Source organism: Rhipicephalus microplus, chromosome 4 (assembly GCF_043290135.1).
Source record: "Rhipicephalus microplus isolate Deutch F79 chromosome 4, USDA_Rmic, whole genome shotgun sequence".
In the NCBI taxonomy this organism is placed as follows: Eukaryota; Metazoa; Arthropoda; class Arachnida; order Ixodida; family Ixodidae; genus Rhipicephalus; species Rhipicephalus microplus.
In genome coordinates this window covers 67,970,730-67,998,065 of record NC_134703.1, presented here as the reverse complement: position 1 = coordinate 67,998,065, position 27,336 = coordinate 67,970,730, and the positions used below count along the sequence as shown (strand labels likewise).

General features: G+C 45.4%; 1 protein-coding gene across 3 annotated transcripts in view; it reads left to right on the top strand.

Annotated features, from left to right (window-relative positions):
• Positions 1 to 27,336, top strand: part of Sin3A (SIN3 transcription regulator family member A) — a 73,337-nt gene that overhangs the window by 44,031 nt on the left and 1,970 nt on the right. For 2 of the 3 annotated variants that reach the window (XM_037423076.2, XM_037423077.2), the window contains exons 15-19: positions 4,953 to 5,243; positions 10,550 to 11,293; positions 14,425 to 14,772; positions 16,705 to 16,880; positions 24,009 to 24,333. In XM_037423076.2, the coding sequence (XP_037278973.1) occupies positions 4,953 to 5,243; positions 10,550 to 11,293; positions 14,425 to 14,772; positions 16,705 to 16,880; positions 24,009 to 24,333 (1,884 nt within the window). Of the gene's footprint in view, positions 1 to 4,952; positions 5,244 to 10,549; positions 11,294 to 14,424; positions 14,773 to 16,704; positions 16,881 to 17,213; positions 17,302 to 24,008; positions 24,334 to 27,336 lie in introns of those variants that run through there. The other variant, XM_075892909.1, reaches the window with a different exon arrangement.

Sequence of the window (27,336 nt, the reverse complement as noted above, 5' to 3'; positions counted from 1 at the left end):
AAATATTTTATAGACACTCATTGTTAACAGCAAGTTCATCAGAATTTCTGCACAAGGTTGTTCACTAGGGCTCATTCTATGCCGTAATGGTAATGGTTTATTTTTTAAGTTTAAGTAAGTAAAAAAAAAATCTTTCAAATGTCTTGGGCGTATTGTCTTGCTAACAACTGCTACAAAAAGCCATTTATAGAAATCTGTATAATGGGCACGCAACTTGCGACAACTTTATGGCACTCACTAATGTCTCAGGATCTAAGTGCAGAAAACGGAATGGCTTTATCTTTGTTTGTTGCGAAATGGCCCACAGATGACTGACAGCAACTGCTCAAAAAATGAAAGCTTAGAAAATGGAGCTCAAAGAAATCAGAGCTAGAAGCTGAGAAAGCAAAACTCTGATGGAAGCTGGCTTTATTTATAATTGGAGAAATGCAGCCTCGTGGCTATCTTGAGATTTGATTTGTCCTCTTGACGTTGATACCAATATGTTGGCACCGTTCCAAGAGGAAGCTTGGAACTTGCGCCTTCTAAAGCCTATTAGCATATAGCTTTTGATGACAGCCCAGCAGCAAAATGCTTTTTTCTCAACTTCTACTCCTTACTTTGGTCTAATATTTCACCATGATGTAAGACGTGGTCTCTAGATTGCAGAAAAAAATAAATTGAAAAATTGATCATTTTGACCAACTTTGCCTTTCTCATTGCCACCTCCCTCCCTGTCCTTCTGCTTATCTTTCCTCGTCCTCCTCATTGCCACATCCCCACTTAATTTGGATTCATTATACAGTGCAGACCACTTATACCGTAACCGCTTATAGTGCAGAACCGCTTACAATGCGGTCTTTTTCTACTCCCGTTTACCCTCCCATAGAATCCCATGTATATGCATACCACTTGTTGTGCAATCCCCCAAAATGAAAGACCGGTTATAATGCGGTTGCCGGAAATTGTTTGTGACAAACACGGTGGCGAGTAGCGCTGGGTGCTTTGCTGGGGAGCAAACAACGAGGTCGTTCGACAGCTAAAGAAGTACCATAGTTGCTCTGTTCAAATCTGCCCTCGAGGACCAAAAGATCCGCTAGGGGCACCACAGTAAGCTCAAAATTTTAAGCGATAAGAGCCACCATTTTTGCAAAAAAGTGCTCTTTTCTATATAATTGAAGCGTGATATTTGAATTTCGTGTTGTGTATAGTACTCCTGAGCACTGAATTTGTTTAATAACGATCGCGGTGCCATGCGACTACTATGGATTCTCTTATCTGTGAGGTTGACGAAGTGGAAAAAATGCGCTGTCGCTGTTTGACGAGGCGAGCCGACGCGCATATGTGCAGTTAGTTTTCATCCGATGGTTGGCGTGGTCCTCTGTGTTCTGTTTTCTTTCTAGCATGTGTTTATTCGCTTTGGTAAGTCACTGCAGTTGCTGTCTGTACGGTGAAGGCATCGATTTCTGCAAGTTCAATGGCGATGACAGGTAGCTTATTTTGGCCAATGTGTGCACATTTGTTATTTTTGTCTGTAATTTTACTCTGAGACCTTGTTATCGCTACCAGTGTTGTGTATTTGTTCAATACGTTCATTTGCACTGATCCTGCATGTGTTTAAATGCTTGCGCTTCTCTCGATTTTCGCTCCACCGTGATTTGCTCGCTAGAAACTCAACCTCATTGGGTCCTCAGCTTGACTGCACTATGTCATAAGAACGATGTTATATGTGCTACGGAGTGCAGTGGTACTGGAAGTGGTTATATGCACAACGATGCATGCAGTGCCATGTCGACAAAGCGGTTGTGGTCGGAAACGTGTTCTTAAACGTGAACAAATCGGCGAGGCGTTGTGACGCCGACTACGAGAACCCGGCCACTGGCTTCAGGCGTCCAGCCACCACCACCACCTAGACCGACGTGGCGGTGTAATGTACCCTAGCAGAATCATCTGGAGATCTTACGTTGGCGCGGCTACAAGAACGCAACCTAGCACACTACGGCGAAAGTTTTTCGGTTTACCAGCACATGTGATAGCTTGCCACTGCGTGCATTAGCCTGTATTTTGTTCTGGCCTTCGCTCGTAGAAATGTTGCCTAGCTGTGATATCCAGCGTGCATGCCGGCGCTCGTAATAGAACCATGGCGATAAAATTGTGAGAGAGATTTCAGTATTTTGCAGCTCTTAAAAATGTATTTCTTCATTTCAAGTGACCATAAATACTTTGTTAAAAAATCAAGCAAGTCAGTCGATGTGGTCAACGCGTATCTCTCATCGGCAGCGGCGAAGTTGAAGCGTGGGTTCGCTAAAGTGATTTGCACTTCCTCAAGTGTAATTCCACAAATTGTCAATTTATTGCGGGCTTGCTGGGATGTTAACCTTATATTACTGGGAAATTCGAAGGTCACGGCCGTGTTACACACCAGAAAGATAAATGGAGCGATATGTAGTGTAATTGATTGGCTATAAGTTGGTTGTTATTTCAATCTAAGATAGAACACTAAACACTAACATTACTAGCGTAATTAGCATACCGACGCTACATTCCGCCAACGGTGAGCTTGCAGGTCGCTTCCAGGGAACGGCCGGGTTATTGTCACAGGTGCCCTACGCCTATATCGCCGAGCAAGTTGAGCCCCGTTTGTCGATTTTCAGCGCTTAGGAACTCGGGACAAGGGCAGAAGGCACACGAAGACAAGCGCTTGTTTCGTAGCTTTAAGCACCGTTACAGTGTGTCTAATCTCTAAATATCTGCGTGGGCATCGTGTCTTGTCAGCTGCCTCAGTCTGCTTTGGCGGAGGTTTCCGACTGCAACCGTATTCTCGACGTGGCGCTGCATGCATCGAGTACATATAACCATTTCCGGTGTCGCCACGCTCCGTAGTGCATATAACATCGTTCATGTCGTAATGCAATAAAATGTGTGGGTGTTAAAGCCATGCTCGACGAAAGCAGGAGCTGTAATTCGTAGCTGTTACTGAAGCACTTCATGCTGATTTTAACGACTGTTTTGTAATGATAGTTTCTACTAACATGACACGCTTTTCTGTTCGTTTTGCCTCTGAAAACAAAGGTGTGCCCTTCGCGGACTTGCGGTGATGCTTCTAAAACGATAGATTTTTTTTTTTGCATTGAAACATGATTGCTAGTTGCTGTCAATCAGTGTTCCTTGTACTCAGTCGTGCATTATTCTTACTGGTGCCAGCTGCTAATGAATATCTTTCGGTTCTATGTAATTGTTGTTTGAACAAGTACTGTGTTTTGCAGGATGCTTTAGTGTGCTGCTGGGCGTATCGATACACTTAAAACAGTCGTGCAAAAGATAACGAGACACCCGTAGCTCTGCACAAGGTCCGGTGTCTTTCGTCCACTTCTGTTTAAAAAAAAGGGGGGGGGGGGGGATAGCCATAAAAAAATCAGGCGAGGCAACCGCATAGGTGAACAGGTACCCAGTACGGAATAAAAAAGGTGGCCATTTTCTTTTGTTACGGAAAAAAAAAATGGTTTTCCGCTGCTGATGATGAGGATTTGCTGCTGTACCTTTTTTAACGGGCAGGTGTATTTACCATATGTAAAGACACCCTATAGCACACAGATATGAAAAATAAAAAGGAAAAAAAAATCGAAAAAGAGTAAGAAAAACACAATAAAAAAAACAAACGAACGTGTCCAGCAAGAGGGAAGAAAACCGAACAAACAGAAAGGGGTGGGGGATATTAGAAGAAAGCACAAGGGCACGCTCAGTTTCTGTTGGCTAACATAACCGCGCTTTGACACTGCACTGCCTCTAGTCATTACACTGCGCCACCATGTGTTCTCGACCGCTGTGCCACAACCACTGCCCTCCAGCGTTCAAGGTGTCGCATCGTTACTCTCGATGCCTTGAGATCAGTCTCTCCATCTTCCTCCACAATGCCAGCGCAGTGCGCAATGACTCCTTGCGCGGGAGTCCTATCAGTCCGCACTCAATCACAAGATGCGCAATTGTCTCGTTCGCACTTTCACAGGCACGACACAGCACCGAAGCCGTCTCCCCGCCGATCGTTTTCTGTTTACTCAGCGCCATCTCTTTGTAGTCCTCGGCACCATGCGCCACCACTGCTTATTTTGCGTACTGTCCTCAAGGCTACAGTTTCCCTTCTTTAAATTGGTTCTTTATTCTATGATGCGCTATCGTACGTCAGCTTGGCGAGTTGTTGACCCTCGTTGCTAATCTACCGGCCGCGAACGCAAACTTCGTATTATGCACGCTTTTCTTGGTTCACTGTTAGTGTGATCTTTTTGACGCTGAATACTCGTGTTTTTGACAAGCTTTTCGCGACCAAACGGCAAGCTAGGCCTAATCGGTGTTGGTTGCGCTTCAATTGGTAGTGGTTGCGTGAATCTAAGTTGCGGTTTGGTACTGAATCAACGAAACTCTTCGCGGTTGCCGCATGTAACGGGAAGGGATACATATCGTTAAATGAAAATGAAGGCGGCACGTGTCGTGCCCAAATAGTGGTTCGCGAATGATTGCGACAGGGTGCACGCCCGTGAAATCGAATGGTTGGTGTCTTTCAACGCGTCAAATTCTGGACGTGATTCGACATAGTTATTGTGCAGTGCGCATAATCGAGGTAGTCTGGTAGTCGGTGAATTTCCACGATGGTGCTTTCATTTGTTAGAACCGCCCCTCCTTTCGTGTTCATTTCAAATGCAACGCGTGTCTTTGGACGTTAAATTTTTTTAACATTCAGAAATTTAAATGTTAGCAAGCACGCATTGCATGTTCCGATTCTCGGACACGCAAAGCTGCATGTTCAACACGTTTTGCTCAAGTGCGGCCCTTGAAAAAGGTTGTTTTGGTTATAGTGCGGATATTCGGGACTTCCGCGACTTACGTTATAAGCATTCTATACTGTGTAGTACCTCATGCAATCATATCAAGGCTTTTGTGTCAATTCTCGAAAAATGATGCAAAATTTTTTCTCACAGCTGGACGTGGTTGTCGAGACCAACCTGTCAACAATCCGTATTCTGGAGGCAATACAGAAGAAGCTGCAGCGGATGAGCGCAGATGACAAGGCGCGTTTCCAGCTGGGCGACAACTTGGGAGGCTCGTCGAACGTGCTGCAGCAGCAGGCCATTCGGCGCATCTATGGCGACAAGGCCACCGACATCATCGAGGGCCTCAAGCGCAACCCCACCATCGCTGTTCCCCTTGTACTGCGCAGGCTCAAAGCTAAGGAGGAGGAGTGGCGTGAGGCACAGAAGAGCTTTAACAAGGTAGGCTCTGTGATATGGTAGAACATGCTATGCTGTAATTGATTGATTTGTGGGGTTTAACGTCCCAAAACCACCATATGATTATGAGAGACGCCGTAGTGGAGGGCTCCGGAAATTTTGACCACCTGGGGTTCTTTAACGTGCACCCAAATCTGAGCACACGGGCCTCGACATTTCCGCCTCCATCGGAAATGCAGCCGCCGCAGCCGGGATTTGAACCCGCGACCTGCGGGTCAGCATCCGAGTACCTTAGCGACTAGACCACCGCGGCGGGGCCATGCTATGCTGTAGCGTCACATGACTCATTTCTGTAGGCTTCATTTGTCCTTGATATCTTGCATTTTCAACTGATAGGCTACTTTTGGAAGTATATTTTGTTGCTGTTATGGAAGTATATTTTGTTGCTGTTACTCTGTTGATTTGAATCGCTCAGTTTTTAGCTGATTTTTGTACAATAACAGTGAGATTGGGCAAATAAGTTGAAACTTATATATGGGGTGGGAAAGCTGATGTCTGTGGGTTTATTTGTAGCTTTTCCGAAATTACTGTAAGGGCCAGAATATAGGATGAATATTTTTTTAAAAAGAATAGTGCAATGAAAAGTTGACTTATCTTATATCCCGGTCATTGGCAAAAAAGAATGTGGAAGTCTCACAAGAATGGGCAGCAATGAAGTGAAAAGCCCCCATTGCCATCGCAAGCATCAGCAGTGGCACCGTAGGGCAAGGCCTACAGTGTACTAGCAACGCCATTTTGCTTCGGTTATCTTTGTCAGTCTGCTGTTTTCTTTTTTTTATTTCCTTCAGAAATGAGTGGTAGTCGACAGCAGTTTACGATAGGCTTTAAGGAAAAAAGTTATCGGGTATGCTGAAGTGCACTGCAACCTGGGGGCACAACGGGAATTCGGTGCATCTGAGAAAAGCGTCTGATACTGGAGGAGCCAAAAGCAGCGCATTACATCCTGCAGAAAAAAAAATAAAAAAATAAAAATAAAAAACTTCGTTTCATGGGCGGGCTGCAGTGCACCCCAAACTAAAAACACTACTTGCCGAATTCGTCCGGGAGCTGCCTGCAAGGTTGCTACCCGAAAACTTCGTTTCATGGGCGGGCTGCAGTGCACCCCAAACTAAAAACACTACTTGCCGAATTCGTCCGGGAGCTGCCTGCAAGGTTGCTACCCGCAACCGCGGAGCGCATCTGCATGAAAGCTATCAAGATAACGCGAGACTCTGGGCTCACGAGGATCCAATTCAAGGGCTCATCATAGTGGGTGCACTGATTTATGAAGCGGAAGGGCTTAGCATTGAAGCAGCCTGCTTCCGTGTGCTGAAAACTGCCCAAAGATTTCGATAATAAGCTGATCGAGTATGAGCGCTTTGTCATCGCGCTTTGTCGACAGCATTGCTATACAATGAAATCTCGGTATAACGAACTTCAGGGGGCTGTGACAATTAGTTATTTTGAAAGGTAGTTATAGTGAAAGCCCGAAAATTAACCATACTTATTTTCCACCGACCAAAACGACTTACCTTTAAAACGGTGGGCCCTTGAAGTCGTTTTCCACGAGGAAAAACAAATGCATAAGTGAACAATTAAAAAATGCACATTTACTTAAAGGAGCACTGACATCAAATTTCAAAATCGATATGTGCCCATCATTCGATCGCTTGGTATGCATAGGTCTTCTTTGCCAAATTTGGACGGCATCTATCGCGTGGAAGTTCTTTTCATTCGATGTCGAACAATGTAGAAAAGCTAAGAAAAAACGAAAAACAGACTGCCCTGCGACATCGGCACTAGTGCTACGTGTTTGGTGTGATACATTCCGCAAATACCATCCTGAGTGACGATGCCCTAGTAGCGATCACTTGTACGATTCTAGTGTTCTTATCGTGGCGCCGAAGCGCAGAAACGCACTCGCTCGTCGCGTCTGATCTTTGTTGCACCGGTTTGAATTATTTCGTGAAATTATCAAGATAAAAACCAGCTTTAGAAGAACGGCGAAAGAAAAGAGCATGATTAAACGTGTGCTTGTTGGTCAGCATGTCGGGGAATTGTTGTGAGTTCCAGTCGTCTCGTTTGAAGCACGGGAAAAGCGCAATGAGGCTGTCTTTTCATATCACGCATGTGTTACACATCACATGACCACAAGCTATCAAAAGTGGAACAGCGTATAGTCGGATATCATCGCTAACAAGTAACATGCAGGTATTGTTGAATTTTAGTTCATCTGTATTATTTGCGTCCGCGTAAAAGTGGTAATAATGTGTTAACCGCTAGAGGCTGGATAGGTGGCACCATCTGGAGGCGCAAAAAAGAACCTGGCAAGCAGTAAACGTATTCTATTTCTCCGCTGATGCTCATTTGCCATAGCTACATTGCATTGACCCCTCTGCGTATACCTGAATGCTTTACATGCCAAAACACACCTATATAGCTAACTGTGACACACGAGCGAACATGGCTGAAGCGTGCTTTATCGAACACCTCTGCAGTGCTACTTGGAACGGCATCCATTTCGGAATCCCTGTTCTGCAAAAGGTCGATCGAAGCAAAAATAATTTGCGATGTCGCGAATCGCGGGGATTCCAAGCTCCAGGCTATAATATTGAACACGAGTCGACACTTTGTATGGCGACGACAGCAACGCAGGTGACAAGGCATGACTGCAGTGTCCGCCTAGCAGACGAAATGTTTGAGGAGCAGCTGAGCCCTACGTCACTCTTTTCTGTGGAGAAGTGGTCAGCTGTGGCGTGGTCTGGAGGTGACCGCGAGGTAGCGCCACTGCTGGTGCTCCCAGCGCAAAAAATGGTGGGATTGTCGGCCGTTTTGAATAGTGCTAGATACCAGTGACATAAATCAGTAAATGTGATAGTTATTCATCCCTCAGTTGCGTTTTAGGTCATGAATCGCTGCTACGGGGTCTATAGCTACTCGCTGGCACAAAAATCTTGGCATGAGTAAATTTGATGTCAGTGCTCCTTTAAAAAAATTTGTTTTTATTATTATTACTATTATTTTTTGATGCGTGCAGCAAAAACTTTGCAGCGTGAAGGTCTCCAGCTTATCCACATTCCTGTGGTGCGATTCGATGGTGCGATCCACTTCCTCGCTTATCGAAAACTGGTTCCGCTTTTTCGTCGCAAGCAGAGATGAACTCATTAGAAGGTTTTAGAGTAGCGCACCACGAGCCCTTGCAGTGCAGTCGCTGCCACTGCGCATGCGTCGTAACGCGAGTCGCCTGCCGCCTTCGCGGCCCGCCCGCAGAAAATCCGAAATAGCGGCCGCGTATGCTGCCTGCAAGCGCTGGTTTCTAGACTACAGTGTTGCTGTGATTGTGCATTGCAGTTTGCAGAAGGGCAAACGCTATTCTAAAGCTTGTATGGCGCCCGCTATGCCGGCGATGCTCGCAGCGCCTGCAAATGTTATTTTAAAACTCTCTATTGTGGTGGCACCGCTGTGCGGACGCGATAAGTAATGACCGAAAAGAGATGAACACGACTTACAAAGCCTCCTGTAGCACATGTAGTAGGGACAAAGATAAGAAAAACCAGAAGCGTATGGCTGTCATCGCCTCTTCCGAAGAAAATAAAGAGCTAAAAAAGAAAATTTCTCGCGCTTGGTTTTCTGCTTCCTTGCTTCTGCTTCCTTGCTGTCTCAGGTTTTCCGTGCCCATGCTTCTTGCTCCGCAACTGCCACTTTGCCTCCCCGACCTTGCCCGCTTGTGTTGCCCTCGCCTTGGCACTTGTAAGCCTGCAGCATCGACGTTCCAACAAAAAGAAAGAAAAGTCGTCCTTTCGTTTTTTTCTCCTTCACACCGTTGCGCGTGTTCCTAGAGGCAAGGCGTCCTTTTGCTGTGTCGTCTGCTTGCATACCGCTTCGGTGGTCACTATGGATTTCAGAACTTGAGTTCGCTGTACTGAGGCGTTGATATAAAGCGAAACCAAATTAGTCGTTATTCTGAAAAATTTCGTATCTTGAAGTACGTAGTAGTGAAACAATTTTACATTGAAGCTTTGAGCAGTCGGCACAGGGTTTTTTAAAAGTTCGTTAATCTGAAAAGTTCATCAATGTGGGGTTCGTTCTATCGAGATTCGACTGTATGATGGGAGACAGGGGCAACGCTGACGAAACTCCGATCTGGTTGGATATGCCTTCAAACTAGATTGTAACTGCTAAAGAATCCAAGCAAGTAAAGCTTTTGACAAAGGGCAATGAGCATTCGCAATTTGCAGTGATTCTCGTGTACACAGCTGATGGAAAGAAGCTGCCCCCTTATATCATTTTTAAGAGAAACAGGCTACCAAAAGAGGACTTTTCCTAGGATGTTATCGTGAAAGCGAACGAAAAATGGTTCATGAATGGGCCCCTCATGCTCGAGTGGACGTGGCTCATGTGGAATTGGTGGTCTGGTGCGCTTTTTCAGTGACCAAGCATGTTGGTGCTGGACTCATTTTGAGGCCACTTCACGGCCAATGTAAAGGGAGCTCTGTTCAATGGCAAGACCGACCTTGTCACAATCCCTGGGGGACTAGCATCTATCCTCCAGCCACTGGAAGTAGTGCTCAATAAACCCTTCAAAGATAGCGTGCACTAGCTCCACAATAAGTGGACCTGGGCGACAATCCCAAGATTCTGGTGGGCCGCCTACGACGCTCACCGCTCGCGATCATTTGTGGCTGGGTTTTGTCAGCTTGGAAATCTTTCCCAGAAGAGATCGTGCACGAGCCTCTCCTCAAATGCTGCATCAGCAACGCATTGTAAGGAACAGAGGACGATGCACTCTGGGACGTAACTAGTGAGAAACCGACATCGTCGAATTCGAGTTCGGACGAGTTTGAGTGACAGCACTTAGTGGCCTTCTAGTGTTTAACTAAATAAGATTAGTGTCGAAATTAAAAGAAATGTCACCACAGGGCAGCTATTTGTGTTGTGTATGTATCAAGGTAGGAGAACGCCAGGATACTTTGCGATTTAAAAAATTTTTTTTTCAGATATTTTTCATATACAAAGTTTAGGGGGTTGACCTTATACTCCGGTTCGACCTATATTCCTGTTTTTACGGTAGCTGTGTGTCGTGGGTCGCTTGTACCTTACTTAAGTGCCCCCCTTATGAAGAGTGTGCTCTTTCATGGCTGCTCTTTAGGCGTTCTAAAGCTGCTTCTTGCCATGCAGTGATGCTATATGGTATCATAAATTAATAGTACCCATAAATGCAGTGTGTTCTTGTCTTCAACAGACAGTGATGTTGGCATACCATCAACTGGATGATCGCCTGAAACCTGGTGTTTGCTTTTGTCCAACAGGTCTGGCGAGAACAAAATGAGAAGTACTACCTCAAGTCGCTGGATCACCAGGGCATCACATTCAAGCAGAATGACGTCAAGTTTCTGCGTTCCAAGAGCCTCCTGAACGAGATTGAAGCCATTTACGAAGAGCGCCGGGAGCAGATGGAAGAAGGCACTGGTGAAGTTCCTACGGGCCCCCACATGAGCCTGGCCTATCTCGACCGGTCCATTCTGGAGGATGCGGCCAACCTGATCATCCACCACGTGAAGCGGCAGACGGGCATCAACAAGGAGGACAAGCAGAAGATCAAACAGCTTTTGCGCCAGTTCATCCCCGACTTGTTCTGTCTGCCACGTGGCGAACTCTCTGACGATGAGGTCGACAAGGAGGACGACATGGAGACTGAGGATGGCGAGAGCCAGCCGCTGCCCTCGACGCCCAACCATCGGCCGGACGACTCGTACTCTAAAGAATGTGACAAAGGTGCACTTCGGACAGGCTCAGAGGATTGCGCCGGCAGCACTGACGGCAGCTCGCAGCTGAGTGCGCCACAGATGCAGAACCTTTACTCGGACGACTCGTACGCGCTGTTCTTTGTCAACGATCACTGGTATCTGTTCTTTCGGCTGCACCATCTGCTGTGCGAGCGTCTCACTAAAATCTACAAGCAGTCAATGAACTTGGCTGCGGACGAGGCAAAAGAGCGCAAGGATCGGAAAGAATCCACTGCTGTGGCACTGCGGCTGAAGCCTCGGAGTGAGGTTAGTTGATTAGCTGTTGTGCATGTTAATGCGGTGATATGAGTTTAACATGTATTTGATCCTGCGGATCTTGAGTTTCGTGCTTCAATTTGTGTACACTCGAACTTCAATAAAGCGAAATATTGGTTCCAGTTAGAATGAAGTAAATAAAGAATAGTCTTGCAATAAATTAAATGTTATGAATATGCCTTCATAATAAATTTTTTGATATAACAAACTTGTTTTCTTGTAAGATGCAAGATTGTTATAATGAGGTTTGAGTGTATGTAACTTGCAACTACAGCCATGAAAGGATAAATACATGGAAGTAAATGTACGTCTACAAGATAACTGCGCGCGATACCATACAGATATACAGTGAGAAAAATACCATCAGATCATCAGCATAAGAAGTTGCATATACACTGTCATGGCTGTGCATAAATTCTGCCTGGTCATTCAACTTCAGGGCAATGAAATGTCCTTTATAGAGGAGAATTTTTAATTTCTATGTTACCTAGGTGGTTAAAAAAATCAACTTCTATCTCCTATATTAGTATGAATGCTAGCACAGCAAATGTGGCGCAGGCAAGAGATTAGTGTTCGTGTGATGATCCTTATGTAGCTTAGCTTGATTTTTTTCTTATGCACATGCAGCATCTCAAATTGAAAAGTTTGTTTCATGTAGACATAATGTAATACTGCACCCTACTCCTTTTTGTTCACTTTACCGTGATACCTTTGTGTGCGCATTCACATGTTCTCTTTGCCAGCTTTGTTCTGCTATCAGCATAGCAGGATATAATTAGTTCAGTTAAAACTGCATTCCCAAACTCGCTTCTTACATTGGACGAAATGCAAAACTTGCCTATCTGAAACTTGCCTGAAAACTCATCTCCAAGAGTTTTCTGAGATTCTAAAAGCAGTAGTGAAATATTTATTTCTATAACCATGTCAAAAGCACAATGGTCATAATTAATTTTTATTTGTGCTTTTTGTGTCGAACACCTGTATTAGACAAAGAGGAGGCCTTTAGTGTTCTTGCAAGTAAGGGGACGGCACTCTTACTAATAGCAGTTGCTGGTTAATTTGATTGATATGCAGTCGTTTCGCTACATTGGAATTCACTGGGATCACGAAAAATTTCGTTTTAGTGTGAATTTCGTTATTCCAGAAAAAGTGGTAAATAAAGATATAAATATGCACAACACTTAAGGGGGCAGACTGGTCTTTGGGACCAAAAAGTGACAAAAATATTCATTTTTTTAAATTGACATATTTCGTTTCTGCAAGTATTTTTCTATCTGTGCAAATTTTCATACACCAGGAAGTGGTAACTTTTTTGTAATGTCATTCTAACGGTCCAGATTCTTGGTGCTGTTAACATGCAGAATCTGCAAAAAAAAAAAAAAGGGGGGGGGGGGGAACTGACTTCGTGGCTTTTTTATAATTGGCCGGCACCTGTGTTAGAAGCTCTGCTACGAATTTATGAGCACCTTTATGAGGATTGCAAAATTTGTGCGCCATTATTGTTGCTTTTTGAGGAAGCTGTGCGTTTTCAGTTTTTTTTTTTTCATTTTTCTCAAGAAAGTAAATTTACGACTGTTCAATTTTGAGGCCTCAATATCTCTGCAGCTAGGGCAGTTACAGCAATAATTCTTTTTGCAATACAAACCTGTATGTGTGTAGAATGAAAGTATGGGAGCAGAATTTAGAGCACAAGTCTTTTTAATCAATTACTCACCGAAATTGTAATACAATTCCAACTGCTTTTGAAAATAGATAGTTCATTTTGCTGTAAAGTAACCAAGAACGGCCTAAAAACAAAAAAAAAAACTCTTCCATAATTTCACTCTATAGTCATCAGTCTACGTTGGTATATCTTAAATATCACTTTTAATTAAGCACCTTTTTTTCTATGACGGCCTTAAACAATAGGGGGTGAACTTAAGTTAACTTATCTCAGGAATAAGATGAGTTATAGGAAAACTAATTAAATATTTGAAATCAGCAGAAAAAACTGCATGATTCTGCGCAGTTTGATTAAAATTACTGAAGAAATAAACAAAAAATGTCTAAGACCAGTCTGCCCCCTTAAAGGAGTAGTTCATTTCCAAAAGTTAGAAAAATCGCTTATTTTTTACTGCTTTCGCACGAGCAACGGCAGTATGCGCTGCTCACATTCTCTGAGGAGCTGCATGGTGACATTGTCGTCATGGGTGCCAATTAAATGAAGCAAGATGTCCAAGTAGTCCATCAGCTGCGATGTGGTCACTTATGTCGGGACCGCTGGAACATTATGAACGGCTTCATCGTCGTCCGATAAATTTGCAGTGGCTGTAGCCCAACAAGCACTCCTGAAAACTTTGGCATCACTCAGCTTCTCTTTCACGTCCGCATTGGCATTAATGTAATAGCTCAGGGCAACACTCTTCGGTACAACGCCGGCATTCTTGAGAGCTGCTCATGCTGCGGCAGTTTCTGCGTCTTGCCCGGGTCCGACGTCGTCGTCACTCGTCACATGTGCAGGCGAAGTTCATCTCATCGGGACGAAACCTTGCAGGCGCAAAAAAGTTCTTAACGTCACGCCGGGTCTTCATGTGGCAGCCAACATTTGCACGGCCATCAACAAGTCGACTTTGGTGTCGCGGTCATGCTCTGTGTTCAACAGAATTCGCCGAAGAAGCCTTGATCGGTATTTGTGCTTTATGCTGTTGGTGACATCTTGATTTAAAGGCTGAATCGGCAATGTGCAGTTGGGCAGAAAAAACTTCACCGCAACGTTTATCAGCTTGACGTTGGGGGGCGCTGACGCCCCTGTAAAGTCGTTTGCACCTCGTGGCACACACGTGTTCCACAGATATTCTGCATTTAGCAGTAGTTGAGCAGTAGGTGGCGCAGCGCTTGCACGCGATCTTCACCACCACCACTTATGGTTAGCGCGGTAGCGCCACAGTGATGCCTGGCGGTGAGGTTAGGTGGGCAGTCGGTAAAGATTGGAGAGTTTCTTCGGTGTGTGGCAGTTGGCGCGAACGGCTCTCTCGCAGTGGGTCCATAGGTGGACAGCGCCTTGAATCGTCCGCCGTCCACCAGATGATGTAGTTGATGATGCAATGTGTTATGTCACATCTGAGAAATGAGTGTTCGTGCAGGTTGAAGTGGAGGACTACTATCCGGTGTTCTTGGACATGGTTAAGAGTTTGCTGGATGGCAACATGGACAGCACGCAGTACGAGGACACTCTTCGGGAGATGTTTGGCATCCACGCCTACACGGTGTTCACGCTGGACAAGGTGGTGCAGAATGCGGTGCGGCAGCTGCAGCACATCGTGTGCGACGAGGCGTGCCAGCGCTGCACCGAGCTCTTTGCAGAGGAGCAGCGGGCCGGAGGCGCAGGGGGCGCATGTGCCACCGCCGCACACCGTGCGCACCTCGAGTCCAGCTACCAGAAGAAAGCCGAGCAGGCCTTGGTCAACGACAACTGCTTCAAGCTTGTGCTGGTTGGTATTGCCTCCAATGTCTGTAGTCAGAAAAGCTTGAATGCTTTGTTGCTATACTAGACACTCAGGAAAGGGAAGCCTCTTTAACATAACTGCTTTAATGAAACAAGTGCCTTTGATAGATTGATTCCATACTTAAGTTCTGTCGTATTAAATGCAATATTTCCTGGTTCCTTCAGGTTCCGTTTAGTGAGAGTTTACTATGCTTAGTTTTATGATTGCTTGGTGATGTTTGAGAAGTTTGGGAATAGTGCTGCCTTATAATAAGTCTCTTCTAATGTGCTTCTCAGTGCATCATATGATTTGGATCTTCTGCACTTTAAATGCAGTAATTTGTATACTGCATGTACCACTAGTCAAAGTAAAATAGCTTCAAATAATATGATTGCGCACCCCTTCCCACCAATTTTTTGTGCATCCATAATAAAGCGTTGCGATTGCAAGCCCAAGTGGTGCATTGTTACTATTGCTCATAGAAGCTCGTCACTGTACTCACTCAGTACTTACTATGCAGTGACCTAGGACACATTTTACCATATTATATTTTATGACATTTATGTACAAGACCTATAATGTTGTTTTGAATTGTGTGATGTGGGCCTTTATCTTCTTCACATGTGACATGTGGTCAAGAACTCTAACCTGTTGAGAGCCTTTATGGTATTGCCTGTTATTTATGAATCTGAACGCAGAAGTGTGAGACCTGTTTTACTTGATTATTTTGGCAGTGGACTGAATTGAATGGGGAACATGTTACTGGCATGTTTGTTCGATAGTGCACGTAATGATTGTAAACAAATCCCTTCTTAGTCCTGCAACAATACTTTTGGCCATGCCCTTTGCAGTCCAAAGCTTTTACCCACTTTCCGAAACTATTTTGCCTGTTTCTGACGTCTTGAAGAAAAACACGGGCTGTTGAAGAAAAGCTCACAGGGTACTCATTTTTGTTCCTGTATTCTGCACGCAACTTGTTCAGCGATATTCGGGCAGCGTATGATACCACTCAAAGGATTCTCCTGGCTAGGGTTGTTACTGAAGGTTTTGTAAAAAAAACTGAGGTGGTGCTTCACTGGCCTCGGCATCTTTGTCACTCACTTCTGTCGAATCACTGTCATCACTGTCTGGTGGGGGCACATAATTCTCTTCCTCACAAAAGTCGTCATTGGTTTGGCTAAAAGCACTACCGTAAAACGCACCCGGTGAAAACGTGGCCATGCTTCTCGATGAACGGTGCCTATGTGGGTATGCTCTAGGCTCTATGCTGAACATGGTGCTGCACCCTAGTGTAAAAAAAACTAAGCCTCATCAAACTAATATCACTCCTTCCTCAAGGGATCATGCTTCATGTATTTTAAAAATGCGCGCGACTTGCAATGAGAAAACTGCGAAATGAGAAACAGAGAACCGCTACAACGGTGTTGCTTTGTTGGGCGCTGCCCGACAATAGACTGCAAAGGGTCAAGTCTGTATTTATCGTTCTATTTAAGTAACAATGCAGTGTGTAGGAATAGAATAATATGTGTGCTTGCTAAAATTCGTGCAAAGCCTGGAACATTCAAAACCAATGCTGATCTCATCAGTGAACTGAAAATCTTCAGTCTTGTCCTGAACTTTGCACATTTGCATAGCACCAGCGGTTTATGTTGTCTGATGAGCTGCTGTCAAGGTCTTCAGATAATCACCAGCTTTAGAGCTTATCTGAAGTTGTTTTTTATGTTGTGTTGTCCTTCTAGTGAATTTAGGCAAAGGTTAATTTCGTTGCATTCACGCTTGGGTTCAAGCTGATACTCAAGGGGGCACATTGTACTGGTTTTCTTAAGCTATTGCTTGGTCATACGCTTTGTCCTTCCCCCTCCCTCCCCCCCCGGGTTTATTTTGTTCCCAAAAATTTCTGACTGTTTGATGATAAAATGGTTTGCCTTTGCATTTCAGTACCAGAAGGAGACCAAGCTTACGATAGAGTTGATTGATACAGAAAGCGACATGTCTGAAGATCCCGCTGAGATGGAGAAATGGTCAGAGTACGTCGACAAGTATGTGGTGGGTGAAGATTCAATCTCGGACGAGTTGAGAGACCAGCTGGCAAAAAAGCCCGTCTTCCTGCCACGGTAAGAAATCTCGTCCATCTGTAGGGCTGCATTGGATGCGACGCATCTGAACCTGCTTATGTTGAGTTCAGTCAACAGTAAATCTGTGAAGTCCAGATTTTTGGCAGTGCAGTAGCTGTTGTGCAGTTCAGTTGTATGACATAGAGTTGTATTAATGAGATGGAGTTACACAAAAGGTTTGTGTTGTTTGGGCATCTGCGACGGCATTTTGAAGCACTCTTTATACTGCTCTTGCATTTCCTTGGAGTAACGCTTGGTTGTGGTCACTGATAGCACTTACACAAATTTGTGCGTAAATTGACTAGCTCAGCTTTTCTTGTGTTTCTGTTTCAGATGTGGCGCACATGAGACAAGTAAGTGTATGTCAGGGGAGTTCACGAAGGTAGAGGAAAAAATAGGCAGTTAGGGAGCACTTTAATCGACTGCCGCAGAGTTGTAGTTCATGATAATTTTAATGAGTGCCAAGTCTGAAGCTGTAGTCCATGGTAATTTTAGAGTGCCAAGTCTAAAATATAATAAAAATGCTCATGTAGCGATTCGCATATGAGGGCTGTGCTGGGTGGCAGAGCCCAGGATTGTCATACATGTCTCCGTGTGAAGTATACTCCAAGTGGTTTGGTAATCCGGGTAATGGCAGGTTTACGTGGATTTGTGTGTTGTGTGTGATGTGCTGGTGTATGTGTGATAAGCTAGCAACATGACTCCTAAATTGTTAGGAATTCAATTGCTTCAGCAAGTAGTGCAGTGGTCATGTCACTGAAATCTGGCACTTTCTAGACTGATCACATTACAAAGCTTGCTAGACATTGCACCATAACTGCCCATTTGTCATCGGGGAGCTGCTGCTTTGGGATTTTGTACCGCCGTTTGAATCGCTTCTGTATAAGCTTGTGCTAATACAGTCGAGCCCACATTTAACGGCCCCACTTAAAACGAACAATATCCGTGTGACCGTGAAAATATACATTGGTTCAACGGCACAGAATCGTACTGAACGTCTCCGAGCGGCGCTGATCGGTTACAGCGAACGGAGTCAGCGGTCTGCCGACTTCCCGGGAAACTAATTTCGACCACTGATCAGGCATCAGCGAGGTGCCCATACATTCTTATTGTGAAATGCCGACCCCGCCTCCGCGACCCTCTAGTTGCCGCTCTCCTCAACTCGTGGAGGAAGGATAGTTGTTTCCTTCCTCCATGCCCCGACTGCTTTTTGTTACGCGCCCCTCTGTCCTGTGTCCCCCCGCTACTCTGAGCACCCCGCATCGCCAGAAGAGGCTCGTGTTTTCACACTGCCACCGATCGTTCGAAGACCGGTTGGCCATCTACCCTGTTTTTGATCGCTGGTACTGTCGTTGTCGTCGCCGGCCTGGAGTGACCAGACCATTTGCCAACATCGTCGGCCACCGACTGTGTCCGATAGTCTGCGACTAGTGCACGCGCGTACGCTACCCCACCGACTCTGATAATTTGTGATTGGTTTCGTGTTTAGGACTTGTTCTCGCTCACTTTGCACTCAACTCGGCATGCCTTCCGCGCCCGTACGGAACCGCGAGAACGGCTGTTAATTTGCGCGGAACGAGTCGCGAAATATCAAAGTTCGAGAGGCCACGCAAACCCACCGGCGCAACAAAACGATTTTTTGACCACGGCCGCCGATTCTTCGAACACCGCCGCGCGCACCCATCCAGGCGGTCATGCTTTGACTTCTGCGCGCGCAGGCACTCTTTCCAAGTTTTTCTGCGTGCGAGTTTCGCAGACCTTTCAAACAAGCTACCCAACCTGCCTCCCTCCCGTGTGTTTTGGTTTTCGAGGTGGCCCTCCCGCAGCATCCCCCCCTCTCTTTATCGCAACTTCTTGCCCTTCTCTCGCAAGTCTGCTCTCCTCTCTTGATCATAACCCCTTCGCCCGTCTCCACCTCTCCGCGACGCCCGCCACGCTGGCTCGAATTAGTTTCGTTTTCTGACTGGAAACGGGTCCAGAGCTGTTCCACGCGTTCTGGCATGTGTGTCGTGTGTGCACGTCTTGCTTGCTCTTGGTGTGTGCGTGTGGTCGTGATGGCTGAAAGGAGGACTAGCACGCTTTTTCCTGCCGCTCAAGAAAACGTAAAAAGTGTGACGGCTTGGCTTCAGCATAATCTGCGCGTTAGGTGCCTCGTTGCGGAGCGCTTGCTCATAGCTGTTGACCACCTGGCAGCCAACTTGCCGCTTCGGGCGTCCCGGTATTCAGCTGTGGAGATGGTGAATATTTCGTGGGCGACGGTGACAACTACATGCGCGCGAAACTGTTTTCGCGAGGCCGTCTTCGTCGAAGTCGGGCCCGATGCCGAGCCTGAAGCTTCCTAACTGCGGCGGCAATTAGGGGCAGCGCATCTACTCCGACCTGGGAGAGCTGGTAGGACATCTGTTGCGACGGTTTAATTACGGCCGATGATAATGCCAACACTGCGGAACCATGCACGGATTGGGGCATTGTGAATGAAGTGCGCGGGAGAGCGATTTCGAGGAATCTGATTGCGAGAACGACGAAACTTTGGAGGCAGTGCCTCATGCAGCTCATGCCACGGGCCTCGGCGAATGAGCAGCCTGCCGTTCTAAATGAACTCGAGACCGCCCTTATCGCTTCTGCTCTTCGAAACACGTGCATCACTGACTTTTTGGGGCAAAAAAAGTTTGTGTTTTCACTCGCAACTTTTTTTTTGCAACTGTGCTTTCACTCTCAACTTTATACTACGAGCTTCGAGATACAGCAAACAAATGCCACGTCACGCACAGGTTCGCTATAAGCATGCTCGACTGTATATACACATGATGCTGCATCTGCTATAACTACTTAAACTTCAATTAAAAGGAACAGATATAACTCTAATGCTTAATTTCTGTTTATATATTTATAGAAATTGGTGTATTTTAAATGTTATTTTAATGTATTTAAAATGTCATTTTGAGGAAGTAAATTCTTTTGCCAGCCTTCTGAACCCCCTTCAATTGGTTATGGTGAGGTATGAGTATAGTGATGCTTGATTCGGTTGCTATTGTGTTGAGCAGCTCTTCATGTTTTTGTGTCCTCCTAAATTTCTATAGCCGTTTCATCAGGCGACGATTACTTTACGTTCTCTGAAATGAGATGATAATCTTGGAAGGTCTCAGTATCACCACATCGTATCACCAAAACACCGTTTCCAGTTTCCCACAACTGAAGGCAGTAGATGGCAGTGTAATGGTATTCAACACATCCAGGTTCATTTGTGCTGTGTCATTTGCTTGCTCTTTGCAGTGTACTCTACTAACATGATGGTTCTGTAGTAGCTTTGTGTGGCCTCTTCTGGTACTAGTTGCTTGGTTCTAAAAGGTGGTGTCCACGTTTACATTGTAGCCTTGCCCATAACTTTTGGTTTAATGCCTCACTTCTCTCTTTTTTTCTTTTTAACTAATGAAAACCAGCAGATAATTAAGCCATGGAAGGTATAGTGGACGTTAACTGTACTGTTTTAAGTGTACAGCCTAATCTCATAGTGAATCTCACACTAATGATTTTTCAGATGAACGACTTTTTAATGCAGAGCATTTCTTAGTTGCACGATGTCATGCATCGTGCACCGGCAGCGATGTCCACACATCCACTGTGCATGCTCGCGTCTTGCGTATTGTGCCAGATGCTTGCATCTCGTGGCATCTTGTGCCAACTGTTTACTCCCACCCTCGCCTTGCAAGGCCGAAGCAGGTAGCGTCTGCTAGTGCAAAATAACAATTAAGCATTCCTAAACCATACCCAATTACGCGACATTCATGCAATCTTCCACCACTCTGCGACGCATTTACTCGAGTTCTCTCCTGTGTGAATATGCGGGTGGCATTTTTTTTAATATCCCGCTTCATTGGGATAGTGTAAAAATATTTCACCACTACGAATTTCAAAATACCGAATCTTTCAGAATAGTGTATCGAACTTTATCATCTTTATATCTCCATAACACGAATATAACGAATAGCGTTTTTTAAAAAGTTACTCGCGGCTGTGAAAAGATTAGCCAGCTCTGTAGCTGCTACTATCATCATCGTCAGAACACCCGCGTGTTTCTCCATGACCCGCCCTATAGCCATCATCAATGCCTGGCTCTTGTTCATCAAATCAGGCTTCACCCCGTCATTGCCTTTGTTTTCGTCAAACAGCTTTACCTGCATGCTTGTCACACGGCTGTTTTCTAGCCATTTGGTTGGTGGTTGAATGTTCAAGATGTGCTCTGGAAGCAGCAGGAAAGGAATGAAAAATGCTATGTGAAAGGCAGTGAAAAATGCTACGTGAGTGACCTATGGGATGAAGTCGCCGATGATTAGCCGTGCATGCTTCACTAACGCTCAAACTCTATGCATACTGCTACGACGAAGCATGCAGGTGAGCTTAGCTGATGACAGATTAGATCCATACCATTTGTTGTGATAAGGAAACAGCGATGAGAGCAATGACTACTTTGAAACAGCGTGTGAATAAGCGTGAGGAATCTGTATTTACCACTGATACTTCGCTGCGCACTCTTAGGAGTTCATCTTTCAGCAGTTGAGCTGGCCACATTGGGATAGATCGCGCTTTTCCTTAAATACAGTAGCACCTCGTTCATACGCTCCTGCTTAAAACGATTTCTCAACTCTTACGCTCGAAATCACGAAAACTAAAAATACCCCCATAGAGTTATGTGTTAATACGTACCACTTAATGCATTCCCGGAATATATGATTGTTCAGCAGCAACATTCGACGTTGTGGCAAATTGCGGTCGTATGATACATTCTGTGGGCAAATATCTCATTGAGTGTGCAAAAAAAAAAAAAAAGCATTTTACGTGTTTGTGAAGGGCCAAGTGGCAGACTTCTGCCGCGCAGTGACAGCGGTTTCTTTGTTGCTTTCAATTGTCACCCCCTCCCTCCGACACACACCGTCTGAGCTGTCAGTCTTCGAGCAGTTTTAAAAAAATTTATTTTTGTAGCACAGTTGTTTTTGCAATTTAGTGCGGCCCTTATGGCTGTTGGATCATTGGTATGCAGTTTCTGCCGGCATTTGGGCTTCCGGGCCTGTTTTCATGCCCGGACTGCACCATCGGCCTGGCGAATGTGAGCTCTCTCACGTTTCCACTGTCGATGCCCTACTGTAGTTGTCCGTGGCTTACCCATGTGGAGGCTCTCCACAGAAACTGATGCATGCGTGCTCTGTGCCACTGCTGCAACGAGACAAATGACGTCACTTGCGACACAGCCAATGGTGCATGTGGTTGGCACGACGCTGAGAACGACGTAACTTATATCACAGCCAATGGAGCCCGCTCTGACACTGATGCCGAACGGTTTAGGGATGTGCAGGCCGGGCCCTGTGCGAGACTGCATGTTGCTCAGTATAGTTCACGATTCAAGACACTTGTGTCTAGCATGGCGATGAGGAAGCGCAAGCCCTTGTCGATTAGAAGCTGAATATCTTAGCAGTTGTCGGCAGGAACCCGAAGAGAGAGCGAATCAACATGGCAAATGAACTTGGACTGCCTGCGCTTGCTATGAATACCATAGTGTTGAAGCCAGAAGAGATTGAGACGAATGCCTTATTATTTGGCGGCGCAATAAAGCAAGCCCATGGAGCTTGCCATGGGGAGCTGGAGGAGATGCTATTGAAGTGGTTTAAGCAAGCACAGGCCTATGGAGTCAACTTTAATGGAAGCTTGCTTAACAAGAGAGCACTCAAAATTACCGATGCTCTTGGCATTGATGACTTCACAGCCTCCAACAACTGGATAAGTCGCTTTCGAGCGAGGCTTGGAATCTCCTACGGACAGGTGAATGAGGAAGCAGAAAGTTTGAATTGAGCCGCCATTGATTACTGGTTATCACTGCTCCCCACCCTAATCAATTCTTGTGATTTATGCAACATTTACAATGCAGATGAACTAGGCCTTTTTTTTTATCATGTTCAATTTAGGAAATGGTTTAGCATGAAAGGCGAGTGCTGCCACTGTGGAAAGGTCATCAAAAACAGAACAGATGTGTTGCTTTCTTGCAACAAAAACGGCAGCGACATGATAAAGCCGTAGATGATTGTAAAATCCAAAAACCTGACATGCCTGCAGAACATCCCTCATCTACCTTGTAATAACGCGAAGCCGTGGATGACCTGCAAGGTTTTTTAATGCTTCCTGCATTACCTTGGCGGGTGTGGGTAGACGACTGGATGTAAGGGGCGCAGTGGTGTGCTGTTTTTGGACAACTGCGCATCCCACTCGAAGGACACGCCATTCCTTCACAACCTTCGTGTTGTGGTCCCACCTGCCAACACAACTAGCCACTAGCAACTCCTCGATGCTGGTATAATTAAGAAGGTGAAACATCTATTGGAAATGTATTGTGCGAAGCTTTCTTGCTCACGTCACGGGGTGATGACCCCGGGAAGTTATTGCTTCTTGATGCGATAAGTTTTGTTAAGTAACACACCTCCATATGGACTTGTAAGCCTCAATTTTCACTGCATTCAGATCGAACGTTTATTTTCCACGTTAATTTTTTTTTTGAAATTGTATAAGAGAGGGCCTAATGTGAACATTCAATTGTTCCGTAATATTTCATGTTTTCTTTGTTTTATCGCACTTATCAGACTGTAACGGGGTTGCAAATGTATACGCAACGCAGATAGGTGAATTGCATGTTTGCGTTTACGATTTCTTGCGCATTTGCAAAACTCTTAGTACTTTCACTGCAGCAACTTTTCAAAATAACAAATGATTTGTAGCGGTCCCATGAGATTCGTTTTATCGATATTTCATTGTATCGTAATAATTGCAATAGAGATGTGCAGAAAACGAAGTGGGTGAAAAGACAACATGCCGCTCGGATTACACGCCCAACTGGGCCGAGTTGGTGGGAGCATCAGGCACGTGATCCGAAGGCCGCAGGTTTGGCCCCTGCCATCGGCGGGTTGTCTTTTTGCCCACTTTTTCTGCTCATCTATATCCCAGTTATTACAATATACTTAAGACAGTACAGTTAACATCAACTATGCTTTCCCTGGCTTCACTACCTGCTGGTTTTCATTAAACTTGTGAGCTCTCAAAAATTCCTTTCCTTCATTCTTTTTTTTCTCTCTTATTTCTTTTCAGCAATGTACGAGCCCGCCGGCCGCAAGTAAAGAAGCAGGAGAGTGAAGCCAAGAAGTTGGCTTCTAGTGCTAATAGCAATGGCAACAATAATGGCACCTGCAATAAGAGTCCTTGCACCAACGATGAGAGCACCAATGACGAGGTGCCTTTTGCTGCAGCCATAGGCGGCGCTGCACTTGCGTCGTCTGTGTCGGCTGGTGCATGCAAAACTGATGTGGTGGAGGACAATCAGTGCAAGTTCAACCTGAATTCGTTTAAAATGGTGTTCGTTGTCAACAGCTCAAGTCAACTCTACAACCGGCGGGCATTGCGTCGAGCACAGCAGGTAAGGAGTGCAGACACAGAAACAGCTCGCTGAATTATGTGGGCGTGCGATTTAATTATTTGGGTACCTCGTTCTAAAATACTTGTCTCATTTAAGTGTGTCGGTAATGTCATCGTGTACTAATAGACCGACCTCACTGGATGATATGCGTGTGCGCCAGCCAGTTTCCGACAACAGCACTGCCGCCATCTTAGTTGGAGTACTCTGTGCTGCCTGCTTCGGTCTTTGGCACGAATTCTCGGTGCATAAGATGATAGCACCAATTGAGAAACTGTGTCTAAACCACCAGTGCATGGTTTCATGTTACACTACATATCCTAGCTTTAAGGAGAAAAAAAAAGGCATTCGACAGCACTTCCATGTGACCCTGTTGTCTCGGCATATTGATGTGCTTGCATCACTTCGTTAAGTTCATATTAGGTAATAAATAAAAGAGAGAGAGAGTATTAACATTTCTGTCTTCACGAGAGCAAAACTCTTTTTTTAGTAAACTTCAGCATGCATGCGACACAAGTTGCAGTATGTGGAAAATATATTTCCCAACCTGCGTAGTGCTCTGCAATGCGAAGGCAGGGGAAAAAAGAAAAAACGGCAAATATGTGAGGGTGTCAGTAGCACCAGGAAGTTGATTGTTCACGCAAACTTCAAGATTAATTTGAAGTACCTTCCAAGCTGTATTCATTGTGGACATTTTACAGATACGCATGTTCATGGTACAGTCAAAACTCCCAATAACGAAATCGCCGGTGAAACCAAAAAATTTAGTTTTAACGAGATTTTCGTTGCCGTGAGTATGAGACGTAAAAGCAGTGATACGGCCTGCAGAACGAATAAATTTATTGCCAGAAGTCGGTCAACTTACTTTGCCGACCCTTACCATGCAACAACTTCAAAGCTCTCCCTTCGCACTGAAAATAGTGGTCCATTGCTACGTCATCGTCATGTACGCCGAAGAAGAAGCGAAGGGTGTCCAGCGCATCTAAAACAACCCGCGGGTTCCGCATGTGTTTCTTGGTCCTCGGTGTCATCAGCTTCGCGCACGCTTTCGATAATGGCCTCGTCGGTCACTTCCTTGTACACGACTACGTCGTCATCGGCGCCAACAAACGCATCAACAGTGAGTTCATCTAGGATGTTGATGTCAATGGCTCGAAGTTTTCCCAGGCGTTGGTCAGGGATAGAGGCACTGCACTGCCACCACTCTCATCGTCAAGTGCACTTTCGTCCAAATTCGTCTGGTGCGGCCGAAGCGCAATGCTTGCACGGCGGTGGTGAAGCCCGCGTGCTTGAAGCAGTTTTCGATCGGCAACGGGGATGCTACAACCCATGCTGCGGCCACCACCTCGAAAGCCATGCGCAAGTTGACGTCGGTGGGACGCTCGTGGCGGAGGTTGAGCAGCAGACGCTGGATCAACCTCTCCCTGTAGGCGTACTTGACGCTCCGAATTACGCCTTGGTCGAGCGGCTTACGCCTTTGTCGACGATGGGATTGTGTCACCCCCTCATGGTGTCGCTGCAAGGCTGCTTAACATGATGATAATACTGTTGCCGTTCTTTTCTTTTTTCGCGATCAACGGGGAATCCACTTCCGGCGTCAAGGTTTTCTCAGGCGCCATTGTAACTTCATCTCAATTTTGCCATCAGTTCCAGTTTTCTCTTCGTCGTTTTGGCGCCATCTGCACTCCAGCATGATCATTTGCCATCTCCTGCTGCAGTGTGGCCAGGCATGTTGCCGGACAACATGCCTGGCCACACTGCAATGATGTAGAGAGAGGGATGACGAACAATCGTTCTTGCTGGTTGCTAGTGGTGAAGGGACATTGTATGCGTCCCAATAAGTCGCTGATGTCGACAATACTCCCTTTACTCGTGGAACTTCACGCAGGGCGTCCATGTCAAACCAGGAAAATTTTGATCAGTGTTGACAACTCAGATGAGCACTTTGTTTCCCTTTACTTCAAAGCCAAATGAAGATATCTTAAAGGCAACGCTCGTCACTAATAATAGATCTGAAGTGTCCCCACAGGCAGGACTCTTGCACAAGCATCTCAAGCTTCCAAATTTGGTGTCAGGAGTCCTTTAAAACAAAACCCTAAGGTCCTCTCAAGTTCGAATTATAGTGTGCTGTACAAAAGAAAGAAATCTAAATGAAGGGCCTGTTTTCTTTGTTAGATACAATATTTTAATAAGAAGTAACAGACAATGATGCCAAGTAGAGTATAGGGTATGTTATTAGAAGTTATTTCAATGTAAATGAAGAAGGCAAAGTAGACCAAAAGATAACTTGCTGCCAGCAGGAACAGAACCTAAGATTTTTGAATAACACGTTTTATGCTCTACCTCTGAGCTACAGTGGTAGTCATCCCTCCATACTCCATAGAACGAACAATGGCGTCGCTGCCGTTGCGGCTATGTGACGTCTCGGCAAGGACACGCCTTTTTGCCGCCGCTTGTCTCCTTTCTCTGCGCCCGCCGCGTACCCGCTCTTTAGCTATATGTTGCTGATTACTCCTCACTTGGGCCATGTAAACCTCTCAAGATACAAAGTGATAGGCTTCATTACTGTGAAAGTTATCAAGGCTGTTGAAAGTTTGCCTAATTTAGCTTAGGATACGCAGACTCTCGTTCAAATGGTAGATTTACTGTGAAAATTGTTGCTTTCGTTGCGTACACCAAGAAATGGGTGCTACAAGAAAATATGCCAAGTGGTGCTAACATAATTACAACTAGGCATAGACACTCTGGGATGGGAACATACGGTGTGTGTGCCAAAGCAACACAAATGAAATTAGGATCATTCCGATTCATTAAATACATTGCGCTTTACCGTGAAAGTTGCACCTGCATCTGCAAATAATCTATCATATTCGGAAAATAAATGAAATTGTATTGCCACACGATTACAAAAATTTCAGGATACTCGGATCATATGTGTACATGTTTCTTCTCAACAGTCTCCAGGGATTTTGTAGTCCTAAATCATGGTTTGTGTGAGGTGCTGGG